General features: G+C 42.3%; 1 protein-coding gene across 1 annotated transcript in view; it reads right to left on the reverse strand.

Moving 5' to 3' along the window:
• PIAS1 (protein inhibitor of activated STAT 1) overlaps positions 1 to 10,007 on the reverse strand; it is a 150,174-nt gene extending 140,167 nt beyond the window's left edge. The window contains exon 1 of the mRNA XM_033189612.1: positions 9,836 to 10,007. Coding sequence (XP_033045503.1) covers positions 9,836 to 9,859 — 24 coding nt within the window. The 5' untranslated portion in view covers positions 9,860 to 10,007. The remainder of the gene's footprint in view (positions 1 to 9,835) is intronic.
• Between the last annotated feature and the right edge of the window lie 1,696 nt (positions 10,008 to 11,703).

Below are 11,703 nucleotides of genomic sequence, written 5' to 3' on the forward strand. Positions count from 1 at the left end.
ATAATTCTTGAATAAATAACAATTACTAAGAATCTACTATAAGCCAGTTTCTGAGCCAATTTTGTGCCTCTTCAGTCCCCTTCTTGGGTAACTTACAGAAGCCCATAGACCAGAATGATGATTTTAACATATGAGAAAAAATATTTACCCTGAAATCTTTCCAATCTTTAAGATTAGACTTGCATGACTGCAAGAAAAAGTCTTAAAATTCACCATAAAGCACAAGATAGCATGTTAAGTTCTATTTTAAGCACTATGCCATGAGCTTTTTTAAAAACAGGCTTGCTCACATTCAGAAACCCAAATACAAAATGAAACGCTTTGGCTGTGCACTGCCAGAACTGCATAAAGACGCTGCATTCCATTTCTCCTCAAGCTATACAACCCTTACCTGTGATGTTTTCATTCCTATTGTTAAGTGAAACTCCAGCAATAATACTATAGAGGTTACATTAAATGTGGCAACTATTTTTTTAAAAAACCCAGTAGTGTATAGCAAAACCATCAAAACAAGTTCTTAAGAACTTTTAACCACATACATTGATAAATTCAAGCGGTATATCTCTATAAACATACATATGGAATATTATGCACTGTTAAAAAGCATGAGACCATCTCATTGTTTGGACATGTCATGGAAAGCGCTTCACTATTTATTGTGAAAAAAAGCAAATTGTAGGATGCTATGTATAGTATGATCTCACTTATGGTTTTAGGAAAGATATTTATGTACATGTACATTCATTTAAGTTCCTTCTGTGTGTCTAGTTTTGTTCTCATCTAGACATACACACACACAATAAATTAAAAATATTATACAGACATACACATTTAAATGCCTATGCAGAGAAAAAAAAGAATACAAGGCCAGACACAAAAAGCGACATATTTTTATTCCATTTATATTAAATGCCCAAAATAGCCAAGTCTACAGAGACTGAAGATAGATTATCAGTTGCCTAGGGCTAAGAGTGAGGTAAGGTTTAGGAAGGAGATTATGCTAAAAGGATGTAGTTGCTTTTTGAGGTGAAAAAATATTCTAGAACTGATTGTGGTTAATGGTTACACAACTTTATGAATATACCAAAAACCACCTGATTGTGCACTTTAAACAGGTGAATTGTAATGGGATATGTTAATTTTATCTCAATAAAGCTGTTACCTCCCCCTGCCCACCCAAATAAGAATACACAGATATACACCAAAGTGATTGCCTCTAAGAAAGAAGATGATGAGGTCTTTCCATTTTTACCCTATTTACGGTTAGATTATTACAATGAGAATTGTATTCATTTATTATCTCTATAACGTAAAATAATGTAAAAGGTAAATCTAAAACAGTCCTTCATAAATTATTCTGATTTAATGTTATTCAAGTTCATTTAAGCAGCAACAAGAAAAAAGAGCGAAGATACGACCCTAAGAATATTTTCAATTTAGATTGTCTTACAGACAACAGCATCAGGCCCCACTCTCTGACAGAAACCAATCTTGAACATAATTTGTTCATCTGACACATGTATATTAAAAACACCTACTGTGTCCACAGAGTAGGGATGGGAGAATGGAGGGGGGTACAAACAGAACAGGAGCCAACAAAAAGACACAAACTAACAGCTCTGGCTTTAAGTTAAGGGCTTTTGCTATATAGCTGAAGAGAAAAAACACACAAAGTGGACTGGGGTCAGACTATAGAAAATCTTGAATACTAGACTTAGAACTAAGACTTTATCCAGTTTTCGATGGAAAGCTATTCAGTTTTTATAGATAGGAGTGACAGAATGAAAGGAGTGTTTTGGTGAAATTAACCCAGCAACCAAAGGGGGGAAACTGAAAGCAGTGAATAGCAGAAAAGGTAAGAAAGAGATGAAGTTTTCAAAAATAGGAATGTTTTACAACAGTCCTGTGAGAGTTACTGATATCTCCATTACTAGTTAATGTTCAAAGGATTTTAATGTTTGTTTTGTCTGCTTGATCTAAGGAAAAGCTGAAAAAAAAGGTGGTTTCTTCATTTTGATGAATTTTAGAAGTTCATAGCTAAGAATGAAGATTTACCAGAAAACTCTGAAGGAAGGTTTCTAGGGAATTATCTTCTCATGTGACACTACTGAAACCAAGAGTACAGGGAACCAAAAGTAACAGGAGTTGTACAATTTTTAACATAGAAGGGCAAGTATAGTCACAAACATCTAACAAAAAGTGCAGTGGCAATTAGTACTACTTCTGAAATTGATAGTTAATGACAACTAAGTACTTAAAAATTGTCTCTACTGCCTATTTCGAAGAAATTCTAATAATAAAATGTTACATAAATGCAGATTTAGGTGAAGACCAAATTCTAAGGAATCAAATTTAGAATACGATCAATTTCCTCAAGTTCCTTCTACACGCGATACTTTTCAGATGTTGCACAAACAGCATCTTAATTCACATATACATTTACTAATCGGTTTAACTCCTAAAGTTTTTTACTAAAAATAAAAATGCTTTCATTGCCTATGTTACCTTTCTAAAACCAGATCCTGGGCCAGGAGCGGTGGCTCACGCCTATAATCCTGGCACCTTGGGAGGCCAAGGCAGGTGGATCACGAGGTCAAGAGATTGAGACCAACCTGGCCAACATGGTGAAAGGCAGGTGGATCACGAGGTCAAGAGATTGAGACCAACCTGGCCAACACGGTGAAAGGCAGGTGGGTCACGAGGTCAAGAGATTGAGACCAACCTGGCCAACATGGTGAAACCCCGTCTCCACTAAAAATACAAAAATTAGCTGGGCGTAGTGGCACCTGCCCATAATCCCAGCTACCTGGGAGGCTGAGGCAGGAGAATTGCTTGAACCTGGGAGGCAGAGGTTGCAGATCCTTGAAACAATGTTACCTCCCAATTTAATACTATGGCAACACTTTGTTTTGAGATTAAAAATATGAGTAAAGCAAAGTCTTATTTCCATTTTCTCTATATTAATGTTCAGTATAGTGTTTGGTTTTGGGGGTTTTTTTTTTTTTTTTGAGACAGAGTCTCACTCTGTCGCCCAGCCTGGAGTACAGGGGCACAATCTCGGCTTTCTGCAACCTCCACCTCCCGGGTTCAAGCAATTCTCCTGCCTCAGCCTCCTGAGTAGCTGAGATTATAGGTGCGCAACATCCACGCCCAGCTAATTTTTGTATTTTTAGTAGTGACAGGGTTTCACCATGTTGGTCAGGCTGGTCTCGAACTCCTGACCTCGTGATCCGCCTGCCTTGGCTCCCAAAGTTCTGGGATTACCATGCCTGGCAATATTCAACATAGTTTTAAAATGCCAGTTAAGGCCGGGCACCGTGGCTCAAGCCTGTAATCCCAGCACTTAGGGAGGCCGAGGTGGGCGGATCACAAGGTCAGGAGATGGAGACCATCCTGGCTAACACAGTGAAACCTCGTCTCTACTAAAAATACAAAAAACCAGCCGGGCATGGTGGCAGGCGCCTGTAGTCCCAGCTACTCGGGAGGCTGAGGCAGGAGAATCACTTGACCAAAGGAAGCGGAGATCGCAGTGAGCCGAGATCTCGCCACTGCACTCCAGCCTGGGCGACCGAGCGAGACTGTCTCAAAAAAAAAAAAAAAAAAAAAAAAAAATGCCAGTTAAAAACTGACAAGCATCAGCTAGGCGTGGTAGCTCACACCTGTAATCCCAGCACTTTGGGAGGCCGAGGCAGGCGGATTACGAAGTCAGGAGATGGAGACTATCCTGGCTAACATGGTGAAACCCCGTCTCTACTAAAAATACAAAAAATTAGCTGGACATGGTAGCTGGCGCCTGTAATCCCAGCTACTCAGGAGGCTGAAGAGAATGGAGTGAACACAGGAGGCGGAGCTTGCAGTGAGCTGAGATTGTGCGACTGCACTCCAGCCTGGGCGACAGAGCAAGATTCCGTCTCAAAAAAACAAACAAAAAAAACTGATAAGCATCTAAATAACGTACAAAAACTTGCAATATTGGATCACTGTGATATAATTTCCAAAATCAAACATACTTGCATACTTGAAATTCTACTATTCATAGAATAGTATGAATAGATTATAAAATACTATTTCATAATCAGTTTCATACTTCATCAAACATTCTGATGCCGAAGTAATGTTTGCTTACATTTTGTAAAACCTGTATCTGCCATCATTTAATAATCTTATCTCACACATTACAGAAACATAAATAATAAAGGTATGACAATGAACAAACCAAGAATGACTAATTTATTTCTCTGAAAACATTTTATCTAACTTGTAGAGTGGGCGCAGTGGCACAGTGCGTCACACCTGTAAAAACCATTTGCAGGCTGAGCACAGTGGCAGAGTGCCTCACACCTGTAATCTCAACACTTTGGGAGGCCGAGGCAGCACTGCTTGAGGCCAGGAGTTTGAGATCAGCCTGGGCAACACAGCGAGACCCCTGTCTCTACAAAAATAAAAGAAACATTTGTATTGCTTTTTTTTTTTTTTTGAGACAGAATCTCGCACTGTCGCCCAGGCTGGAGTCCAGTGGCACAATCTCGCTGCAACCTCTGCCTCCCAGGTTCAAGCAATTCTCCTGCCTCAGCCTCCTGAGTAGCTGAGATTACAGGCGCCCACCACCACGCCCAGTTAATTGCTTGTATTTTTAGTAGAGACAGGGTTTCACTATGTTGGTCAGGCTGGTCTTGAACTCCTGACCTCGTGATCCACCCTCCTTGGCCTCCCAAGGTGTTGGGATTACAGGCGTGAGCTGTGAGCCACGGTGTCCAGCCTGCATTGCTTTCTAAAGCACAAAAAAGATCTGTCATATCAATATATTTAGTTAAAATAAAACATCTGCAAACTTTGGTTCAAGGCTGCAAAGACACTGCAAAAAAAGTAGAATAATCTGGGCCTGGCACGGTGGTTCACGCCTGTAACCCCAGCACTTTGGGAGGCCGAGATGGGCGAATCACAAGGTCAGGAGATCGAGACCATCGTAACTAACACGGTGAAACCCTGTCTCTACTAAAAAAATACAAAAAAAATCAGCAAGGTGTAGTGGCGGGTGCCTATAGTCAAAGCTACTCCACAGGTTTAGGCAGGAGAATGGTGTGAACCCGGCAGGTGGAGCTTTCAGTGAGTCAAGATCATGCCACTGCACCCCAGCCTGGGCAACACAGCAAGACTCCGTCTCAAAAAAAAAAAAAAAAAAGGTAGACTAATCTGATAGGGACTACTTGAACAAAATACAATATAAGCTTTCAAATGATCATACAGCCCTGTATTTACTAATCTGGATAGACATGAAAATAGCAGATTATAAATAAAAAATAGTGTTATATCTTTCTATGATGAATATACATATACACATGCTCACAGAGAGAAAGTCTAAATGCATAAATACCCAGATGTTAACCGTGATATTTCTGAGTGTTGGGATTACAGGTACTGTTTATTTTTCTGCTTACTTTTCAGATTCTCTGAAATTTTCCCAAGCAAAATGATACTTACAAAAATTAATGTGTATGATTCCAACTAACAAACTCCAAACTTTTTGCAAGGAAGCTTGCAAAATGCCCTAGGAATATCCAAAAATCCAAAAATACCCTAGCATAGAGCTTTCCCAAAAGGGAAAGTATCAGCAACAACATAAGTAGAAATCTTTGTGAACTGGGCACCCTAGAGGACTCCAGGTCTGCTGTAGTACCTTTAAGGAGGCCTACACAAGACCTAGGCTCAAGTCTCTGCCACTTTTATTTCTACGACCTTGCAATAGTCACTTACCCTTTCTGGGCTCACTTTCTCTATCTATAAAAAGGATTTAGTTATCATTCGCCTTTCCTACCTCAAAGAACTGCTGGAAAGATCAAAAGAGATAATGCAATATATTAGGAACTGCAAAAGTACTATATAAATAAGATATTATTATTCAAACATTAAAAAAGCAAGATGCTTCATGCCAGGGTCAAATACTTCAGAAAACACCACAATCAATTCTATGAAGTAATGAATCTGTTTTTGGTCATTGTTTTTAAAGGCTACATCTCATCATAAATACCCAGTTTTTCTGGGACTTGGATACTTTTTCCCAGTTCCCACTATAACCATTGGCCATTTTATTTTCTTATCCCTGGTTACCAGTAAGAAAGGGTACAAATTATACTAAACTCAAAAGCCTCAGCAAGAACCCTGGAGCAGCATGCTGATGGAGTTCACCAGGAGAAACCCAAGGTTAATCAGCTATGGACTCGCCACTAAGCACTACTGCAATCAACAGGGATTACAAGAGACTCTTTGAAGAGAAAGACAATGCAATCGCCCAGGAGAAAACGGTGGATAAAAAGAAGGCGGTATTTCAAAACAATCATATGAAATACTTAGAAACTATACTGTAGTATTTTATAAACTATACTGTAGTGTTTTTTAAATACTGTTCATAAAAATAATGACATAAAACAAAAGCCATCTAAATGTAGCACTTGACAAAAGCAAGTTACAGAGATTCAAATCAAACCCATGAATAAACTGTCAGACGTACTTGCCTCTATCTGAAATAAAAGCAGACAAATTACAGCGTAAGGATCAAAATTAAGTGGCTATTTCTTGAAAATAAAGAGGCAGAAAAGAACAATAGAATTCACTGACACACTTATAGGAACTTTTATAATTATGGTTTCTCTTTCCATTTAATTTCATTATTTACTCCACTAAAATGAGGATGAACTTCTTCTCTCCCACTCTTCTTCCTGTAAATTAAAATGGCAATATAATTTGGTTTGAGTTTTATTCCAAAAAAAAAACCCCATATTTTTTTTAAAGTACTTTAAGAGGAGCTGCATGAAGCTGTCAGCTTATTAACCACCAAGATCATCTGGCCATCACACCCTCCTGCTTCTAAGTTCCTAAAGATGACAAAATACCCTCCACATTCTTAAAATGTCATTTATGGGTATTCCCCTAATGAAAAATTAAATCTTTCATAAACCAATATGCATAGAGAACTCATTTTGATATGTATGACTCACAATCTAATTTTTATTGGCAATATCTTGAAGTGTTGCAGCTTGCACAATTCCTACAGGGGATAAACATCTATCCGTTTTTCCCATCTGATCTTTGCAGATTTCTTATAGATTTAAAAGGACTCACTAAAAAAGCCATGAGGAAAATAATTACGAATGCAATCCACAGCAAAATGAAGTATGGGGCTGAAACCTAAGATAATGAAAAGTCACTGAATGTTATGCAAAGCTTCACAGTTGAAGTACTCTATTCCCATTTAAAATTTCAAAAAAACTAGATTTTCTTCTTCTTACTCTGATTTTTCGTATATTAGGAATGCATATTTACCTCCAAAAAAATCACAAACAAAAAGCCTTCCGAAAATATCATTTCCAAAAGGAGTATCTGCCAAACCTTACTGCACAGAAAATTATATATACACATTCTTTTTTAACACATTCTCAAATAACTATGGTAGGCGTTCCTGAGATCACCTCCTCCACCCCCCAAAAAAAGAACAGCAAATCTAACCACAATAAAGTATTAACCAAATTTTTTTAATGCAGTTATCACCAGCTAAGCAATTTATCACACAGCTCCTCAAAGTCTCAGACACACACAATGACATACCAACATGTCAAAACAGTTATTATAATTTGAAAAATTATACAACAGGAACATAAAAGTAGAAAAAAAAAACTTCCTCTGGAAAAACTCAAGTAGATTTGGGAGAGAGCAAAAAACAAGACTAATTTTAGAAAAATAACATTTCTTCAAGTGTTTGGTGTTTATCTGATACTGGTTCATTTTCGTAAAGAGAAACTTTACCTAACAAGACTCACACCAGGGATCTGATCTATCCCCAAAGGCACTTTCTTAAAATGAGAAAGAACAAAGAAGGAAATCTCTCAGCATGTGCTTTCCATACTAGTTTCTTTGGACAGCATCAAGAGTGACAATATAGTCTGCACAAGCTTTTCAGCTTTATTCTATGGTCCATGTATAACAACTGATTAGCTATCATTCAAAAGAACTCATAACAAAATAAATATTAGAAGGCAAAGATCACAGCAACATGATGACTCTAAAGAGAAAAATCATAGAAAACATGTCTTAAAGTTGTGTGCTTTTTTTTTTTATTTCAAGGGTTAACTATCTCCAAATATTCAAATTCCTAAGGCTTTCTCATTTGGAGAAAAACCAAAACCATCCATTCTAAATCTGCTCTCCCTTAAGTAAATTTGTAATTATAAGTACATTTTAAAAGAATGACACTCAAAGCCAATACTTTAATATACAAATCTTGGAGTGTAAACATTGTGAAGTTATTAGGAGAAAAGATCTTTCGGTGAGGATATTCCACAGGAAAAACTCTACAGAATCAAATCTGGCATTTGGTTGTTCTAGAAGTTGTCGTTTCATTATAACGGAGAAGAAAATTAAATAATTTGTATTAATTATAAAAAGAAGACTCTCCTCAAAGATTTACAATTGTATATCCCAATCTCCACTCTAACAGAGATGTCAGTTCTCTGGGTCGAGACATAACCAGCTGCTGGGTTCACATACACAGGAAGCCACAGAGAAGATCGCGTTCAGAGCCTCGAAATAATACGCGTTAGTTAAGAACTGCCTGCTACTAAACCAAAATTATTCAAGCGGAGCCCCATTTGTCACAATCCAATCATAAGGGTTCCACCCCCCTCCCCCAACTGCTTGTGTAGTGGTATATCTGCTTCGGTAAAGAAGCCATCATCAGGTAAAGACTGGGGTGGGAGAAAAGCGGGGAAAAGGGGGCACCCTTTCATCTAATTTCGTGAGGCGTGAGTAATTGGTACAGTTAAGAGGAACGTTCTATTTATCGGGGGTTAGAGTAGCATGAGGGGAGAATTTCGTTCAAATCAACATGGCCAGCAAGATGTCCCTACAAACAAAAGGCAATGGGGGGATATAAACACGAACCATTCACCTCCATCAGCTACAGCATCGCCATCATGGTGTGTGCAGAGACCCCCAAAGGCTCCTCTCACCCTCCACATCAGCCAAGGCAAGAGAAGGGAGAGAGGTAGCTACATCCCCCCCTCCCAACACTGCTTCCAAAGACACACTCTTCGAGGGGGTTTCTCCCCTCGACTGCCCGGAATCGGAGAGAAAGAGTAACGTCCCGCCCAGGCTGACTCCCCCCCGCTACCTCTCAGCCGAACCCGAATGCCGGCCCGGGGCTCGCTAAACTTTACCAGAGCTTCTCCCCCAGATCCCCACCCTATCGCCCCGGGATCGCGCTTCCCTCAAGCGGGGCACCCCAGGCGCTTCCTGACAAGCGAGCAGCCGTGGAGAGCCGAGTCCGGGGGGGGCGACAGGGATCCACGGAGGGGCGGGGCGGCCGGAGCCAAGTTCCCGGGGGTCTGAGAAGAGCGCCTGACAGGAGCCCGGGACTGCAAAGGAGGAAGAGGAAGCTGCCACGGGGAGCTTTCCCAATCCCCCTACAAGAGCACCCTGCCCCCAGCCCCAGCTCCCCATGGGGGGCGGGGAGGCTAACTGGAAGGTGAAAAAGCCAAGCCCAGAAGACAGCTGCAGCCCCTACCTCCCGACTCCCTATCTCTTCCCCCGCCACCCCCGCCAGAGGCGCCCACAACAATAACACGCCGGGGACGACCCGTCAGCGCCCCCGAGGCACCCGGGGCCCGCGGCCCGCCGCAGGCGGGCCCCCTCTGCTGAGACCGGGCGCGCCTCTCTCCCTACAACTCCAGGCTCGGGTGGAGTCAGGCCCGAGCGGCCCCCCAGGGTCGGACCCATCCCCCCCGGCACCAGCGGCGCCGTCTCCGCGGCCGAATATTAGAAGTGAATTCGAGCTGCGCTTTACCTTTAGTTCCGCACTGTCCGCCATCTTGCGTCTGTCAGCGCAAGCGCAGTGAACCTCGCCGGGGGCCGCCGCTAGACCCGCCCTTCTAGCCGGCCTGGCCCCGCCCCGGCCCGCCCCTCCACCTTCCCAGCCCGCCTCTGGCCTCCGCCCCGCTTAGGGCGCTCGAAGCCCCGCCCCGGACACGTACAACTGCGAGACAGGCACGTTCCATTTAAATAATGGCGCCAAGCGGCGAGGTTTGACAGTTACTGCCCCCTCGGCCTCCCAGCCCCCATCCTCGCTCGGCCAGCGCCTCCCGGGAAGAGCCGGAGCGAGAGGGATGCTGGGCTGAGCCCCATCTCTCCGCGATCCGTGGAACGCTTCTGCATAGCTTCGACGCCTACGGTCACAGAAACAATGCTGTCCCCCAACCCCTAATAAGCAATTCTTTTTCAGCGCCTGCTACTTGCGAGGCTACCAGTGGGCTAAAAATAGAAATCCGTTACATTTAAGGGGCCCTTAATGAAGCATTTCTAGCATTATTGGCTCAGATCCTCCTCTTGATAACGCGGTGAGGTAGGCAAGGAAGAGATCATTCCCAGAGTATAGATTCAGAAATGAAAGCTCAGAGAGGAAAAGTGACTTGCACAAACAAGACTTTTAACGAGGTGGCGTAAGACAAAATTTTGAAGGTGTTCATTAACATTTTTGTTTAAAAAAAATGTATTTAGTGACTATCTGTTGGCTTTGTGCTAACGGCTAAATATACATTGGGGAATCAAAGTCCCTGCCCTTCTGTAGTTCTCTAATGGGGAATCAGACAAGTGAACGAACAAAGATACAATTTCAAATGTTATTTTTTGAGTACTAGAAGGGAGCAAACGGTCCATTGAGAAAGAAAAAGGGTTTGGGAGATGTACTTAATTCTGGGAGAGTTTTATCCACTAAATTGACATTTAAGTAGACTTGATGGAAGGATTATTTCATTCTTTTTTGTCTCTACTAAAAGCCTTCTGGGCCCGGGGCGGTGGCTCAAGCCTTTGGGAGGCCGAGACGGGCGGATCACAAGGTCAGGAGATCGAGACCATCCTGGCTAACACGGTGAAACCCCGTTTCTACTAAAAAATACAAAAAACTAGCCAGGCGAGGTGGCGGGCGTCTATAGTCCCAGCTACTCAGGAGGCTGAGGCAGGAGAATGGCGTAAACCCGGGAGGCGGAGCTTGCAGTGAGCTGAGATCGGGCCACTGCACTCCAGCCTGGGCGACAGAGCCAGACTCCGTCTCAAAAAAAAAAAAAAAAAATGCCTTCTATATACCTCCTCCCCAACCCCCACTTTTTACTAATCAACTTTGCCTCATACCTGATGGAAAAATGAAGGATATCAGAAATAAACTCCCGGCCGGGCGCGGTGGCTCAAGCCTGTAATCCCAGCACTTTGGGAGGCCGAGACGGGCGGATCACAAGGTCAGGAGATCGAGACCATCCTGGCTAACACGGTGAAACCCCGTCTCTACTAAAAGATACAAAAAACTAGCCGGGCGAAGTGGCAGGCGCCTGTAGTCCCAGCTACTCCGGAGGCTGAGGCAGGAGAATGGCGTAAACCCGGGAGGCGGAGCTTGCAGTGAGCTGAGATCCAGCCACTGCACTCCAGCCTGGGAGACAGAGCCAGACTCCGTCTCAAAAAAAAAAAAAAAAAAAAAAAGAAATAAACTCCCTTATCTTCTCACCATCAAAACTACCCTTATCTGCATAGAACATTTGGGTTACTATGAATAAAGTGTGCCTGCGCCTAGGAAGGCCAGTCCCTTTACCAGTGACCTGGATTTTTTTCACGCACATTCCTAAGGATTTTGCTCCTACAATTACCTACCCTCCAGCATCATTAGTT

This window comes from Trachypithecus francoisi, unplaced genomic scaffold (assembly GCF_009764315.1).
Source record: "Trachypithecus francoisi isolate TF-2019V2 unplaced genomic scaffold, Tfra_2.0 Lachesis_group3, whole genome shotgun sequence".
NCBI classification, from domain to species: domain Eukaryota; kingdom Metazoa; phylum Chordata; class Mammalia; order Primates; family Cercopithecidae; genus Trachypithecus; species Trachypithecus francoisi.